The following is an 18,400-nucleotide window of genomic DNA, read 5'->3' on the forward strand; positions in this document are numbered from 1 at the left end:
TAAACTATCTAGCTACCATTCTGTCAAATTCAGCTCCTCCCCTTTCATATGAAATAATAATACTGGTAAAGATGTTGTAAAGGGTTCTTAAATAATGACTACAAAAACCTGTAAACTCTTTGAGCATACTAAACATATTAATTATGATGTTGTTCTGAAGTTGAATATTTTATCATAGAGGCACTTCAAGAATATTCCAACTCCTCCCACCCTTTCCCTTATTTCCCCTCCCCCTTTTTCCCCTTTTTCCCTGGCTGAGTGTCAGCTGCATTAAGATCACTCTGACCAAAAGGTCATGAGTTCGAAGCCAGCCCGGGTTGGAGTGGGTTTCCAACCAATTGTGTGTAGCCTGTTGTCAACCTTTGTAACCCGAAAGACAGTTGCATCTGTCAATTAGGAAAATAAGGTACCACCTTAAAGTGTGGGGAGGCTAAATTAACTGATTTATGAGGCCATAAAGAAGACTCCAGCAAAGCATTCCAGCGGGGAAGCATGCGGGAATGCGGAAGTGCTTCATCAGCGTCACAGATGGACGATGAACGCGACAGCTCCCCTGGCGGCTAGAAAAAATTAATAGCCTCTGTCTATGTCTGTATATGTTTGTATGTCAAAAATTGGCATTGAATGTTTGCCATATATGTGTACACTGTAATCCGCCCTGAGTCCCCTGCAGGGTGAGAAGGGTGGAATATAAAAAGCTCTAAATAAATAAATAAATAAAATAAATTTACTATGTTAAAAATTTCAATATTTTTTTTAAAAAAAAGAATATTCTGTTATCAAGGAAGAGTTCAAACCCTGGACTTCTTTGTGGCAAAATCTAGACCAATAATCATGTAAGCCTTAGTATTTTCAATTTCTATGTGAATACTGGACAGTGCAGCAAGCTGACACAAAGAAATCCAACTAATTTGAAATGTGTTGCAGGGGGAGAATTCTATGGATACTGTGGACTGCCAAGAAGAGAAATGAGTGCATATTATAGTAAATTAAGCTTGAACTGAGGCTGTTGTACTTTGGACAAATTACAAACTGATATGGTTCATTGGAAATTATGATAATGCTTGGTAAAATAGAAGGCAGTCAGAAAATAGGAGACCAGATTACAGGTGGATTGATTCAACCATTGCCCTGTGTTTGCAAGACCCGAGCAGTGTACTTTATGACCGAAACTCTTGGAGGTGTCATATCCACAGGGTCACCATAAATCAAAGTTGATGTGATGGAAAATAACAAAGAATTACAGAATAAGTCTGACTCTACTTCCACCTATTATATTTCTCTTTGAGGTAGAAAGACTACATCCAACATCTTTCCATATCCACACACTATCCATATCTCTTTCCAAGAATTCTTACCGAAAATTCATAACGAGAGATTGTCTCAAAATCCAGAGGCACTGCAACGCGAATCCGGATATCTGCCTTTCCTTGAATTGAAGTTGGGGATATGATAAAATGGTTTGAGTTGTTTCCCACCAGGTAAACTTCAAAAACACTGTTGAGTCCCTGAAACATAAGATAGAAACATTAATACAGAATAATATAATGAGATAAGAAACATAGAAGAGTTGTAACACAAAAAGAGAAAGAAATATTTTTTTTAAGGACAATGAATGAAACCTAAAAATGTAGAGAATGAAAACCTGTAATTTGTTTCTATCTGAATGCTCAAATGGCAATAGTTTATTGCAGGAATCACTTCAGCAATTAAGGCATTTTATTTCCATGTTGTCCACACTGTGCTCCGACACTATGAAGGATGATCTGTGTTGGCAGTGGAAATAATACCGATAGGTTTTCCTGACAATTTCCAAAATCCATATTAGTTCAGATCAGAATAATCGAGGATTTAATTAGATCAATTTTAAATTTTATTAGGTCAACCAAAAGTTGAGAGAAAAAACTGGCTAGGATTACTGGGAGCTTTAGGCCAAAACACCTGAGGTCCCACAGGTTGGGAACCACTGTTTTAAGGGGTTATTTTGGTATTATGGAGGAGAGGGTGGGTGCCTTCTTGGGTTTTGGGGCTCACAGAAATAGAAAAACAAGATGGCTGTGTGGACTGGGTCTGTGGATCACAAGATGCAGATCGGGATCTTACCAAGTGTCTAATTAAATTTCAGCCATTACTCTGATTGAAAACCCTGCTTTGTTCCAAATTAATTCACTTTTACCTGGGGCATCCTTTGGCTGCTTCAGGTAAAAGCATGACAGGTCCCTCATTGTAGGTCCTATCAGTAAGGGACTGGCCATTAAAGCTTTACAACATATCAAGTGTGTTACTGATAAAAATAATGTTATTGGTGAACCAAAATATTGAGTTTGGGAATAAAGAGACAATTATATGAGATATCTCTACCAGGAACGATGGGCAAGTCATTCCAAAAAACTTTTTGGCTGTTTCAGGACCCAGACCTCAACTGCAAACAGTTTTTTGATGAAATCTAATAATTTAAAATAGCACTTTAGGACACAGACTCTAAGTTCTAAATTTTATGAGTTTTAATATTGTGTTAGAAACACATTTTCCTTCCTCAGCCTGGTTTAATATTACAATTGTATCAAGTCTTGCAAAATGTAGATAGTCATGGCACAGTCACACAAACCTTAGATTAAATATAGGGTGATATCTCAAGAATACCTGAACTCTACTATTGTATGACAGAGTGATGGGAAAGATTCAAGTTTGTACGGTTTATCTTCTGTCTCTCTCTCTCCCCCACCCCCCCAAAAAAACTCCCACCCCCAGATCAGCTACTGGAAGAATAGTGCAAAAGACACACACTCAGAACACAAGAATTCTGGGCCTAGGATTTTGTTTCAAGCACCAGAATTGAATGAAGTTTACTGTCCTTCTACAGAAAAGCCCACTCCTTGATATCTACTTTTCAGAATAAACTGGAGTGGAGGAGTATTTTTAGTTGCTGCTACTAGTAAACAATGAGGAATCAAAAACACTGCAATGCATGAACTATCTCCAGCACATGGAGAATTGTGACAGGGGCACTACCTTGTGAGAGCATACTCAAAAAAGGTGGAAATGGCAGTCAGCTGTCATCCAAGCAATGGCGCAACAGACCTTCATCAATTTCAGTGGGTGCCGTCAGGAAATGGGACTGTGAGGAATCAGGATTGTGGTGTAAGTACATTACCTAATTTTACATTTCATATTGGATTTCCCCTTTCTCCACAATGGTAAATCAATGTGCTCCAGGAATGAGGTCACAGCACTTCTAGTCATTATTTGTGGCCAATTTACAGTCAAAATAAAAGCTGGGGAAAGTGGCGGAGAGAAAAACAAATACCAGCAAGTACTAGCCACCTAAATACCCTAAAGACACCAAATCATGTCTGATTTTGGAAGCCAAACAAAGTCATACCAGCTTACTACCTGGATGGGAGACTGCCAGCGAATACCAGGCACTGTAGGCTAAATTTCAGAGGAAGGAACTTGTACACCACCTTCGACTTTTGCTTACTTAGAAAACACCGTTAAATTGAGGAGGTTGCTATAGGTTGACATGGGACTTGAATAATAATATTTATTTATTTGATCAGTCATATGACCATTTCAAAATAGAACAGGAGTAAAAAACAAGGCAAAAAGGTGAGGACGGCAGCTAACTTTCTATTTATAGTCAGAATCTTATTTTCCTGGTTCTTCTTTCAAGAAATCTGCTCTTTTCTTAATAGCTTTCAGAATAAAAAGGCTTACTCTGATTATGCTGGATCTTTCCTGCCCTTGCAAGAGGGATGTCAGAATATCATTTCTGTTGGGGCACCTGCAGTTGGATAATATTGGATGCAAATATCTGTCTCGCAGTTCAGTATATGCTGGACAGTCAATTAAGAAATGTTTAGTGTCTTCCACTGTTTGTTCTCCCCAGATGCAGAATCTCTCACTTCTTGGGATGTTACAGTAGTGCCCGGTTTGCACCATAGTACCGAGTTGTTCAAACCTAGACTTAGTATATATTCTTCTTAAGGGTAGAGGAAGTGGAATAGTTAGGTAGTGCTCTAAATGAATATTCCTTTTGTGGTAAGCTAAACACCTTGTGGCTGAAGACCCACCTATGCTCTCCAGGTCCAGCTGTGCATAGACATCCCTAATGCACCGCTTGACATCCCTAATGCGCCGCAACCTATAGCAATCTCCTTGCCCTGCCCCTGGACTCAAAACACCCAGAAATTGCAAAGGCAGACCGAATCCAGCCAACTCATTATTCAGAGCCGCCATCCATGATGACTTCTGATCATGCTGTACTTGATCCTCTAGACATAGGCGAGGAAGTCTACTAGGATCCATAGAGTTTACTTTTGACCAGTAATTAAACTGTCTCATTAAGACTTGAAGGCACATACAGACATGTAGCATTAGGGTCCTTTCACTCTACACCACTGGTTCTCAACCTGTGGGTCCCCCAGGTGTATTGGACTACAACTCGCAGAAATCCCAACCAGTTTACCAGCTGTTAGGATTTTGGGGAGTTGAAGACCAAAACATCTGGTGATCCACAGGTTGAGAACCACTGCTCTACACAATGTTAGCACTATGATTGCACTTTAACTGTCACAGCAATGTCCTGTGGAGTCCTGTGATTTGCACTTTAGGGATGCAATTTATAATTCTCAGTTGGAGAGAAATACTGCCTCATTGAACTACAAATCCCAATATTGCCACAAGTTATTGTTATAGCCATTAAAGTAGAAGATAGCACTATAATTGTGTAGCATGAGTCATATATATAACTGGCAGCAATAGTTCTCTCAGGCACAGGGAAAACAGTGTCTACAGTAATGGAACTTGAAAGACGAAGGGACAGTTGAGCATAAAAAAAGTGTTTTGTTCCAAAATATGGACACTTCACAATCTCCTTGCCGAACACTGTGCTCCTTCCCAGAGCCCAGCCCAGCAGAGCACATTACAATAAAGTTGAAAAAACTGCTGGAGCTGAATTTCCAATTTTCCCCCAAATGGAGTCAGTCTTGTTGGAAGGAGGGACCAATTAAATGCACGAAGGGGCACTAATAGCAAAAGCTGGCTGAGCGTGACAGCTGAGAAGCGGGTGACATGGCTAGAGAATCCCCCTTTCCATTTCTGCCTCCCTCCTTCTCCCAACCAAATCCAACAATAAATATCCTAGAATGCAGCTGAAGAGAGCTAAAATAATATTGATATTCATACAGTACTAGAGGCAAGGATGATATCTCATGGACAGATTAAGATGACCAGGTTGTTGTTCCAAGGATCTGGCAACTTAAGGGAGGCAAGCCCAAAAGGTATTGCACTGAATACATTGAGAGGCAGATTATTTTAGTTGAGAAATGATGGAGAATCACACTTCTTAAAGAATCATTTGTAACAATGCGAGAAGTACACTGAAGAAAGGGATACAGAAAAATGAATTCTACTGGATTTAAACGAAACCCCACACTGAAGAATTTGAACATGCCCCTCACCTGCAAAAACTAAACAACCAAAACAAAGAAACACAAAATACAAGTATTATTGGCTTATATTTTTCTATCTCATTGTCGAGTTATTTTAAAGAAATGTATGCACAAGGAATGTTCCAAATCAAGACTGCAAAAATTGAATTTTATGATAAATTGATATTTTTACTATCTTCACCTGTTCTAGGATAGAGAAGTCTCTGTTTCTAGGATGTAAAAAAGTCAATGATTTCAAGAGTGGGCTATTATTATTTTGTATTATAAAACATCCCTTTTTATAGGGCATGTCAGCCAAAGTCTTGATCAGAAGAGCAAAATAAAAATGAGGTGCAGGCAGAACCCTTCTACACAGCCATATAAACCAGAATATCAAAGCAGATAATCAAAAATTTAATAATAATAATAATAATAATAATAATAATAATAATAAATGTATTGTCGAAGGCTTTCATGGCTGGAATCACTAGGTTCTTGTGGGTTTTTTCGGGCTATAGGGCCATGTTCTAGAGGCATTTTCTCCTGAAGTTTCGCCTGCATCTATGGCAAGCATCCTCAGAGGTAGTGAAGTCTGTTGGAATTAGGACAATGGGTTTATATATCTGTGGAATGGCTGGGGTGGGGCAAAGAGCTCTTCCCTGCTGCAGTTAGGTGTGAATGTTTAGTTGATCACCTTCATTAGCATTTGAAGGCCTGCCTGAGCCTGGGAAAATCTGTTGCTGAGAGGTGTTAAGATGTGCCTGGTTGTTTCCTCTCTGCTGTTTTGCTGTTGTAATTTTAGAGTTTGTTTTAATACTGGTAGCCAGATTTTGTTCATTTTCATGGTCTCTTCCTTTCTGTTGAAATTGTCCACATGCTTGTGGATTTCAATGGCTTCTCTGTGTAGTCTGACATGGTGGTTGTGAGAGTGGTCCAGCATTTCTGTGTTCTCAAATAATATGCTGTGTCCAGGCTGGTTCATCAGGTACTCTGCTATGGCTGACTTCTCTGGTTGAAGTAGTCTGCAGTGCCTTTCATGTTCCTTGATTCGTGTTTGGGCACTGTGTTTGGGGGTCCCTATGTAGACTTGTCCACAACTGCATGGTATAATAATAGATCACACAGTCCTAGATACTTTGGAAGAGTCCAACATGTAATCTAATACAACAGCCAGCAGAGTGATCTTGTTTGCTGTGGACTCTTGTTTCAAATAATAATCTTTATTTATACCCTACCACTATCTCCCCGAAGAGACTCAGGGCAACTCACAAAAGCACTCCAGAGTGCCACACATAAAATAAACAACACATAAGCATAAAAACATAAAAACAGTAACAACATAAAATTACAACCACAAACACAATGAATATCTGCTTTGAACTGGATTATCTGAGTCCACACTGCCATATAACCCAGTTCAAAGTGGATTTTATACAGCTGTGTGGAAGGGGACTCAGTGAAAATGTAGCCTAGTGAAAATGTGGAATGATTTCTATGTCACTGTCCTAAGCACCAAGTCCTCTAAATTGGAAGAACAAAAAGGGGTGAAATATAGACTCTCATGAAATGTGACTTTCACTAGGAAATGACCTCAGGTGAATGCCATCTGTAGCAGGGTCCAAAGAAAAATATTGAAAGATGTAAACAAAGCGTTTTTTAAAATAAATAAATAAATAAATAAATAAATAGAATCCTTAATTTTGGAAATACAGAGACTTGGAGCTCTTCTAATGCCCAGGCTATGTTATGAATAAGGCTTTTTGCCTTTGAATGAAACAAATTATTCAATGAAACAGTGTTTTGAACCAGTTGTGTTCGTGATATGCAAAAAAACCCCTGAAAACCTGTTAACTGTCCCTCCTTGATGATAAATTACTTCGATTTCTGTTGGAAAATGAAAAGATTTTTTATTTATCTGATGAGTTACACAGATTTTTGCAGACTGCCTGCTCACTTGCATGGTCCAGAACATGAAAGTAGCTGCCTACACTGTCAGCTAGTTTGGCCACATCATGAGAAGACAGGAAAGCTTAGAGAAGACAATTATGGTGGGGGAGATGGAAGAAAAAAGGAAGAGGGGCCGACCAAAGGCAAGATGGATGGATGGTATCCTTGAAGTGACTGGCTTGATCTTGAAGGAGCTGGGCGTGGTGACGGCCAACAGGGAGCTCTGGCGTGGGTTGGTTCATGAGGTCACCAAGAGTCGGAAGCGACTGAACGAAAAAACAACAACAAACAACTTATGATAGCAGAGGTTTGTCTGACTTTGATTTTTATGCAGTTGTGATATAAGCTTTCTTATTTATTCACTGTGTTTACACATGGGTACATCTTGAAGTCAGGGATATCAACTTTAAAATTCTTCACCATCACATAGTTTACTCTGAAAGCAAGATCTGAAATGCCTTCATCACTCTTCAAGCCATTTAACTGGAAAAGATCTTAGGAATCATGTTCCATCATTGCTCTGGAAGGAGATGCCTTTCATCACGGTAAGCTGCTTGTGGATTTCTTGGACCCCAAGATGAGTGATTATGTTGGGGGAGGCATGATAATGTTGAACATCAAAAGAAGCCCCCAGCATGTGTGGAAAAGATCTGGGCTATTTAATTCCCTTCCAGCTGGGATAACAGATCAGCCTGTTGATATTTGCCATCCTTAATTACGAACTACTTCAGTGCCTCAGCTTCCCCATGTGAAATCTTGAGAACTGGAATTCATCTGCCCGTTGGGAGAAGTGGTATATTTTTCTCTCTTATTTATTTCATCATTTTTTGTTGTTTCTGCCCCATGCTGCTTTCTTTGCTCCTAGTTTACCGAAGCCTTTGAACCCCTGCAGATGGCTGAGAGCAAATCTGAATATTCAAATTGTTATCAGCTGCCCACCAGAAGAGATTGGCTTAGGCTGGATCACAACTATCTCCCCCTGACACACAGTTGCCTACAGGAAAAGGTGGGGAGATTCTGGAAGATTTTCTATATTGTTTTAAAAGCAAGTCAATCTCCCTCCATCCCCAATTCAGTCTACTTCTACCTGAAAGATTATTTCAGACATGTCGAATGAGGAGAATGAGCAAACAGACTGACTCAATATGCAATGTGAAAAGGCACTAAGAAATAGGAATAAGGATTTTTATAGAAATGGTCTCATTCTCTCATGCTGGCAGTACTTCAATGGGATACTTCTCTGATCTGTAATTTTCGCCAAGCAAATCCAAATAATTGCTGAACATTGCAGGTACATTAACATCTACAATTGCGTATCATGTTTCTCCCTCAAAAGCACAAACAGTACTAATTAATAGGTGGGCGCTGGGTGGATAATTACTGGGTGCTGCATGCATAATTGCCTTAACGGTGCAACAACTTGTGCAATTAAACTACCACCTTGTAATGAATCCAGTAATAACACTGTACAGTTGTTCCCTGACCTGGGTGTTTATGGGCAACCATGCAGTTCCCACTTTTGGAACAGAAATCACAGATATTCAGAAAGTCCATACAGAAAGCAAACAGTCTTCCCACACAAGCGTCAGAGTTGCAGGAACAGATAGACAAAGTTTTATCGTTATTTCAGTTAACCACAAGGCTGCTTTAGGGTCTAGACTAAATTAATCTATATACATAATAAAAGTGAAAATATGTGGAGGGGGGGGGGGGAGTAAGTCCATATTCAAAACCTTTTAAATGTCACAGTTCTCATTACCGGGGAGAGTGGATATGAATTTAATGGGCGTCCAATTCTATACGACCTCGGCTTTGTCCATATCTCTGGTTTCTAAACTAAGGCTTACAGGCTGACAATTTACATGTCTTTTCCAATCTCATATTCTAATCAGATTGCAATGCCTCAGTCAGCCTGCAGAATTGCATTTTCCTTCTATGAAGAGTGCAAATGCTTCAGTGCTCTTTCTTACGAGGAAAATAAAACCAAGGCCATCAGTCCAATACTTTGGAGCAACCAAAAGAACAAAAAACATGAACCAGCGTTCATAGGCCAACACTTTGCACACAACCCTATAGTAACAAATGAACCTAAGGCGTAATTTCTCAAGAAGGAATACATTCCCTTTAAAACTAGGATCCAAAAGCTGCTGTCATTTCAAAACAATGGGTTTTGTTGCAATGGGTTAAACCAGGGGTCCTCAAACTAAGCCCCGGGGGCCGGATGCGGCCCTCCAAGGTCATTTACCTGGCCCACGCTTAGGGTCAACCTAAGTCTGAAATGACTTGAAAGCACACAACAATAACAACAATCCTATCTCATCAGCCAAAAATAGGCCCACACTTCCCACTGAAATACTAATAATTTTATATTTGTTGAAATTGTTCTTCATTTTAATTATTATATTGTTTTTAAGTGTTTTTTGCACTACAAATAAGATAGGAATTCATTCATGTTTTTTTCAAATTATAATCCGGCCCTCCAACAGTTTGAGGGACTGTGACCTGGCCCTCTGTTTTAAAAGTTTGTGGATCCCTGGGTTAAACCTTTGTGCCAGGAGGACTGAAGACTGACAGGTCAGTGGTTCAAATCTGGAGAGAGTGCAGATGAGCTCCATCTGTCAGGTCCAGCTCCCCATGTGGGGATATGAGAGAAGTCACCCATAAGGATGGTAATACATCAGAACCTCCAGGCATCCCCTGGGCAATGTCCTTGCAGACAGCCAATTCACTAACACCAGAAGCGACTTGCAGTTTCTCAAGTCACTCCTGACATGAAAAAAAATTCAAAACAAGTAAATTTTTAGTCACCTCCAGATTGGATTACTGTAATGCACTCTATGTGGGGCAGCCCTTGAAGATGGCTCGGAAATTTCAATTGGTACAAAGGCCTGATGAAACCATCAAGTCTTCAAGTTCTTATAGAAGGAGGTGAGGGATGGGGCCAGACTTATCTCCTTGGGGAGGGCATTCCAGAGGCAGGGGGCTACCACCGAGAAGGCTCTCTCCCTCCTCCCCACCAACCAGGCTTGAGATGGTGGTGGGAGTGAGAGGAAGGCCTCCCCGGTGGATCTTAGTTCCCATGTTGGTTCATAGAGGGAGATGCGATTGCGAAGATAGACGGGGCCAGAACCATTTATAAAACTGAGATCAAAATATATGAAATAATAACTACAATTCCACAAGATCCAACAGGCTTCTCCTTTGTCTTCTTGTTACTTCCACCATAAAATTACCTTTGGAATGATGCCTAACCGTACCTAGGACCCATGCCCCCATTTGAATAATGCCTTCACAATAGACCAGGAGGCTGGAGGGGGAAGCGGTTCAGCATATATATGTCAGAATACTCCCTGATAAATTTCTCAGTTTCATTGAAGAATCTCTCCCTACTATTGTTTAGAACTCCTGTCCCATTCATGAATTTCCTGCCTTCATTGATAAAATCAGAGCTATCTCTACTCGAGCTCAACATCCAGGCTCTGGGCTAAGTGCCCCCACTGACTTGCCTAGCATGCATAATTGCTTGCTGAACTCAAACTATTGTGTTCACCTGGACTGCACCATTAAGTCCATCATGGACTGCTTTACATATTGGCACACCACATTCCTTTCAATCGTGCTTTTGTCAGGCAGATCATTTAACGGACTGATACTTCAGATCAACGAATGAGTCTATTGCATTTCCCACCACCACCAAGAGCCAATCATGGGAGTTGCTCCATGGAGTTCTCAGCAAACGGAAGCTCGAATCCTAGCTAGACTGGTTTCCAGCCAATCAGGAGCTGATGTGGGTTTCTTGAATAGCTAATGAAGTGAATTAAAATGTTCTATATTTTCCATTACATTATGTCAGGACATTTGAGTGCTTGTTCAGCCTCTCTGGTTTTGGTTTTGCCTTCTAACCTATCCGTGTTTCTGACTGCTTGGCATGCTGGGCTTCCAGACCCATGGTATTGTGGAGCTGACATCACAACATGCATGTAGTGAAATTGCTACTCTATGTTAACGTTTTGGTGTATAGCTCTATGTTTACATATGGCAGATAGGGAAGAATAGGCACAGACAGGGTAGCAACAGCAGAGATAGGATTCATTTGCATATGTGAAGCCGATTGGTCATATGTAGATTAGTGTAGGCCCAGGATTTGAAAAGGCTGCTAGGCCAAAATGACAGTTGGGGAGAGCAGAGTTGAACATTCCAAAGGGGCAGAGACAAGGTTCTAAAAGAGGCAGTTAGACTGAGGGGGTTTGAAAATGACAGTTAGGAATCTGTGTGTGAAGAGGAGAGTTGGTTTTTGAGTGCCTGATAGAAATAAGCAGTTATGAAGATGTGTTAAAGACTTCTGATATAGAGAAGCAGTTAGTTAAATAGAGCTCAAGTTTTTAAGGAACATAAAGAAGGCTAATGTTGCCTTAGTTGAATATAATTTGGCCAAGAGTGTGTAAAGCACGTAACATGTTTGTGAATATGAAACATTGATAGTTTATTCAGAAAAGTTAACCAAGTAAATGATACTGACTGTAAGCCTCAAGATTGCAACAAAACACAAATGTAACCACAAGCGTTGGAGCCAGAAGTTATAAATAAACTGTGGTACTTTGTTATACACAAGAGTGTTTCATTGCCTGTGATATAAAGTACAATGGTTTAACAGCATACGGAAAGTCCCAGCCAATATAAAAGAAGAAACTGAATCAGTATAAGGCAGCAGGGAGGTTTTATAAAGAGGAAATAGTCTCTCTCCCTCGCCTCACAATGCACTATTGTTGCAGTCTGTTGGTTCATAAGACTTAACACCTAATTACATGGGTTTTTTTGCCCCATTGTAGGACACTTTCAACATAGAGCTGGTAAGGAGCCTGCCAAAACCCATCATATGATGTAGGGCTACTTCTGGCGGGGCTCCGTGTTGAAAGTGTGCTGGGACGAAGAATTCAGAACATGGGTGACTGCCAGTGTTCTGACTGAGTAAGCCAAGGACAGTGTGAGGGGAAGCTGTACAGTGATGGCTTCCCCCATGTGATGGGAAAGGGGACAGTGTGAGGCGCGGAGTGACGGTTTTCTCAACTGCCCATCTGATTTGCCACGCTGCCCCATAGATTCACCCGCTGTCACATGGTTTCAAAACCTCAATGTGATGAGATCCTTAGAGTGAATATGCAACAGCACTAGACAGATATTTACTATAGTAATAGAGGTCAGTATGATAAATATCCTTGTATCTACCCTTGACTCTAAGATAAGGCACCAGATTCCATCTGATATTGGAAGCTAAGCAGGATCAACTTTGGTTAGTACTTGGTTGCAAAACCATCAGCTGATACTGGGTGCTGTAGGCTTTATTTCAAAGGAAATAATTGGCAAAACCAATTCTGAGGATGCCTATGAAATTCATGGGGTCTTCAGAAGTCAAAGATGACTAGATATCACATGCACACACATGTAGAACATACGTGGGCATACATAGCCTCAGCTCTCTTTCCAATTTGCTTTGAACAATGCCAATCCAAATATACAGATTTCCAAAGTTTTAACTTTTCATTCAGTTTCATTTAATTGAAGCTCAATTAAGCACACAGAGTGACCATATAGAGTTAGAAATATAAAAGAAGCCACTACCTCCTTGTCCTTAAAAAAATAATAGAGTGCAGAAGAGGGATTGTAAGCTAACAAAGAACAGATTAGAGGACCATTTTAGTGCACTTCATTACAGAAGCAGCATTTTAGACTTTGAGATGATTGACTAGTGATTTTCCCACCATTTGTTCGATAACAAAGAAGCTGTGATTAGCTTAAGGAAGGCCCCTGTTGTTTGCGAGGAAGAGAGGGGAGGTTTTTCAAAGAGCAAGTACTCAGCCTCTGTCACAAATGTATACAAGAGACTTGTGGCAGAATGAAAGAGATGTTAATATAAGGGTTTCTACTATGAATTATAGATAAAATCCTGCTATCTATTCCTCCTGGCAATGCATAATACACGATCAGCATGAACCTCCCTCTGGATGACCAGAAGAACCTCACTTAGGTAGGGCAGCACATTGCCTGTTGTATTCCAACTCTACTAAATGTTAAATTAGAAGTTTAAGCAAAAGATTTTACTTCTACAAAACTGTCTTGTGTGCATTTGCTGGCCTAATGGTTTTTGCAAACTTCATTTTCTTTGTACAAGATGTAGCTGATAAGTGGTTCCAGCTATTATCAAATGTACACAATTCTTCACCTCTAGAGCATGCCAGTAATAGTTCATATGATAACACCATTTTTGTTATTGAAGGACAACATAATGTTTTGTTTTGTAAAGCAAAATATTGAAGATGCAATAATATTTGGATTCTCAATCCAGGGAAAATTCAGTGTGCTATGCTTCAACTGCCATGCAGGTGTGTATACTAGTGGTTGATGTGTAGCTAGGAACCAGCTTCACTGTTCAGCCTGTCATTAATAACTTTTCAATAACTTTAAAGCATAGGTTCTTTTTATTGCAATTTCCAGTGTGAGAGGGTATATCAGATTACAGAAAAACATTTAGACATACAGACATACAAATTTTATGCAACTACATTGGATTTACAATTAAATGGCCAACAAACAAACAAAGGAGAATTAAATTTTCAATCACCATTCACATCATGCATCCAAATATTGCCATATCCTTTTCTCCCTCCTTGGAGAAGTGCCTGTTAGGCCAGATCCTGCTTTCCTGAAGCCTGCCAATGCATAGTTCCAAAACCTCCATAACACCATAACTTCAAAATGCCAAAATGCATCCTTTCCCTAAGCACAATGACAAGGACCTGATCTCTGTTTTCCATACAGCAGAACCTGACTCCCAGCACAAAATCCAAGATTCCAAAAGCACACTTTTTCATCTTCCCTTGAGAAAGAAGCCCCAAAGTGACCAGATTACTCTATTTCAAATCTGTCACTCTCCAAATACACCATCTCTCTCCTTCCCATGGAGCAGAGCATGGCAGGTGAACCAGACTCTTCAGGTCTGTCACAATTTAAGAATTATTAGATTGAGTCTTTTATAGGAATATTCTGCTGATGTAGTCCCAAAGTTGTAAATTATTGATAGATGCCTTCTATCCTGGCTCCATCTCAGTTTCCTGGCCAAATGTTGATCGTCTTGATTGGTGTTGATAAATGCAAGGCTTGTGTTGACTTCCTTCTTCACATTGTAAACATTTATCTTATCACTGTTCCGTTCTTAATCACAATTTACTTTTCAGTTCTTATTAGCAAGTTTTAATTACAGTCCCAGCAAGCAGGTAGTTAGTCATTGCAGTCCTTGGTCTTTTACTGGTGTTTCCAAAATAATTAACTCTATACATACATCCTTCCATTCATACCCATACCTATTATATCAAATCCACATTTATCAAATCTGCAAGGATATTTTCATGATAAGCCAACTTGTAGAGGAGAGAAATAATTTTTGAGAGCCAGCCTGGTGTAGTGGTTTGAACATCAGACTAAGTTTCGAATCACCACTTAGCCATGGAAATTCACAGATGGATCTTTCAGCCTCAGAACAAATCTAAGAAATCCCCATGCTAAGTTCACCTTTGGTGACCATAAATTGCAAAAGACTTCAAAGCACATAGCAGCAGAAACTATTGTTGCCTTCATGTAATGTTGTTGTTTTGCTACTGCTGTTGTTGAGTCCCTTCAAGTCTTTCCGACTTATGACAACCCTAAGGTGACCTTATTCTAGAGTAGCATTTTTTTCATTTTCAAAGTGCTATCAAACTGTTCAGAAAAATATTTTTTGTGGAGTCTGGGAGGAAGCAAGCATGATGCCCCTATTAAAGCAGCTCCACTGGTTGCCGATAAATTATGACTTACAAAGCCCTAAACAGTCCAGGTTCTGCCTATCTTTGAGACCACATCTTCTCCTATGAACCGGCGCAGGCTATAAGATCCATCAGGGAGGCCCTCATCTCGATCCCACCATGGTCACAAGCACGATTGGTAGGGACAAGGGAGAGGGCCTTCTCAATGGTGGCCCCTCACCTCTGGAACTCCTTCCCCAGGGAGATTAGGCAAACCCCCACACTGTCCTCCTTTTGCAGGGATTTGAAAACCTGTATGTTTCAGCTAGCATTTAAGAATGGCTAGTCCCTAGTTATAAGTGCCCAGTCCCTAGGTCACCTGATAATATTTCATTCTCTGCACTTCATCCAATACCCAGGCCCTATGGTACGTTGTTTTGCAGTATCCCATGCCTGGCCCTTTTTATTGCCTGGTTATGTCCATTGTATTACCAGTTACTGGTTTTGTTGAGCATTATTTTGAGCTTCAATGTTGTTGTTTTATATTCTTATGTTATATTTAATTGTGTTTTTATCTGGATTGTTATATTTTACTATGCTCTTATTTTAATTGTTTTTTGTTTTGTTTTAATTGATTGTTTTGTTTTTATGTTTTGTGGGCATTTTGACCCATATGTAAGCTGCCTCAAATCCCTTTGGAGAGATAGTGGCGGAGTAAAGTTGTTTGTTGTTGTTGTTGTTGTTGTTGTTATTTGTGTCCCTATTGTAAATGAGACAATGGATCCTCAATCAAATCAATTAACATTTAATGAATTACTTGGGGTACTGATCCACATTCACACCCAGGTATTAAATGTGGGCTGACTGAAAAGTAAAGCTGTCACAGTTCAAAAACTCATCTGAGTAGTTCTTGAAGAACTATGTCAGTAGAAATGAAATGCAACTAGAAAGCTTAAGTAACACAATTTGCTTTGTCTTTTCACCTCTTTCCTGTGTTGAAACTTTCTCTTGCCTCCATCCCTCCCCCCAACTTTCCCCAGGCTATCTGCTGAATTCCACACACGCCTGCATAGACGGGATCAATCCGAGGCTGACTCGACTTCAGCTTATCTCTGCTCCAAATGATTGATTTTCCCTCTTTAAGGGTAATTTTCTGGTGAATTCCATATATTGCAAAAACCTCTGTGAAATCTAATTCACTCTGACTGGCAGTATGTGCTTTTGGGAAAGAATACTATAGAGCAGACAGTTATCCTTTACAGCTATGACCAATGTAATGCATTGATACTGTATGTGTCCGCATGAATTTTAATAACATGTTAAAATGTGCAGTTTGTATGTATTCTATTATACATGGGTTATAATCTACTTGTCAAACAGAATATTGGACTGATTATTTGATATAGACCAGCGTTGTTGTTATATTTATTTATACTCAAAACAGTCAATACTAATATACATTACTTACAAGGGCAAACATATCCATCTCTGCCAAATAGTGACCTCTCCTGTCCACAATTGAGGACTGTCACCCTGTTCAGCCCTAGCCTTGTCTTACACAACTGACGAGTATGCCTGCCCTGTTCGGCATAGATCTGCCCATGCAAAGCAGGTGAACATAACATTGAATGAAACATACAGAATAATCACAGGATGGCCTAAACCTACACCTGTTGACAAACTCAACAAGCTAGCTGGCATTGCCCCCCCCCCCCCCCCCCAATGTGCGACGATAAGTTGCTGCTAAATGTGAGAGAAATAAGGTTGAACACTGTGAAAGCCATCCACTACATGGCTACCAGCCTCCTCCAGTAGACTCAAATCAAGGAAAAGCGTTGTGAGAATTACCACTCCTCTTGGTGTTCCTCCAGCAATAGCAAGGGTATCCCTCTGGACAGCTAGACCAGGAAATCCCAACTGGATGCCCCCCCCCCCCCCCATGAGGGTCTTCCTCCAGGGGCAAACCAAGAATGGGCAACTTGGAAATCCCTGAACAGACTCAGAAGTGGAGTGGGCAGATCAAAAGACAACCTGGCAAAATGGCACTACCTAAAATAATCCCACACCTTATGTGACTGTGTAGCGGAACAGACAACTCTGCATCTGTATGCTTGTCCACTATGCCCTGTTGGAGGCTACAGACAATGCCATCGCTGTTGCCCATTTTTGGTCAAAAGATATTTAGCTACCTGCGTTCCTTCTATTTTTATTAGTTTTATACTAATTTAGGCTATGCTTTTGATACAAAATAAAAAAAAACCCTGTGTGAAGTATTCTTTCCCATTTATTCACTCAAAGATATGGCTTGCCTTGATATCCGCAGGCTTCTCTGATTGCAAGTACAACAAGTTAAACATGAGCCAACAATGTGATGTGGCGGCAAAAAAAAAGCCAATGGGATTTTGGCCTGCATCAATAAGAGCATAGTGTCTAGATCTAGGGAAGTAATGCTACCCCTCTATTCCACTTTGGTTAGACCACACCTGGAATATTGTGTCCAATTCTGGGCACCACAATTCAAGAGAGATATTGACAAGCTGGAATGTGTCCAGAGGAGAGCGACTAGAATGATCAAGGGTCTGGAGAACAAGCCCTATGAGGAGCGGCTTAAGGAGCTGGGCATGTTTAGCCTGAAGAAGAGAAGGCTGAGAGGAGACGTGATAGCCATGTATAAATATGTGAGAGGAAGCCACAGGGAGGAGGGAGCAAGCTTGTTTTCTGCTTCCTTGGAGACAAGGACGCAATGGAACAATGGCTTCAAACTACAAGAAAGGAGATTCCATCTGAACATGAGGAAGAACTTCCTGACTGTGAGAGCCGTTCAGCAGTGGAACACTCTGCCCCGGAGTGTGGTGGAGGCTCCTTCTTTGGAAGCTTTTAAACAGAGGCTGGATGGCCATCTGTCTGGGGTGATTTGAATGCAATATTCCTGCTTCTTGGCAGGGGGTTGGACTGGATGGCCCATGAGGTCTCTTCCAACTCTTTGATTCTATGATTCTAAGGATGAGGCAGGCTTCATTCCAGCTATGAAGTTTGAGGTAAGACCTCAGGTATTTTTTTAGTAATCAGAGGACCGCAGACCAGAATTCACATTTGTTTTTGCGAAGGCAGCATCATAACAAGATGAGTCAGATAATGCAGCAACTTGTATGACATCAGTCTGGTAGAAATCTATAATGAACATGGAATCAAGCCATTGTGATTTAGTAAACATTAAGCAAATCTCTCCCAAAGCTATGATGATGT

General features: G+C 40.4%; 1 protein-coding gene across 1 annotated transcript in view; it reads right to left on the reverse strand.

Annotated features, from left to right (window-relative positions):
- The window catches only part of CDH23 (cadherin related 23), a 648,000-nt gene that overhangs the window by 320,479 nt on the left and 309,121 nt on the right, over positions 1 to 18,400 (reverse strand). The window contains exon 12 of the mRNA XM_067465691.1: positions 1,359 to 1,508. Coding sequence (XP_067321792.1) covers positions 1,359 to 1,508 — 150 coding nt within the window. The remainder of the gene's footprint in view (positions 1 to 1,358; positions 1,509 to 18,400) is intronic.

Source organism: Anolis sagrei, chromosome 3 (assembly GCF_037176765.1).
Source record: "Anolis sagrei isolate rAnoSag1 chromosome 3, rAnoSag1.mat, whole genome shotgun sequence".
Taxonomy (NCBI): domain Eukaryota; kingdom Metazoa; phylum Chordata; class Lepidosauria; order Squamata; family Dactyloidae; genus Anolis; species Anolis sagrei.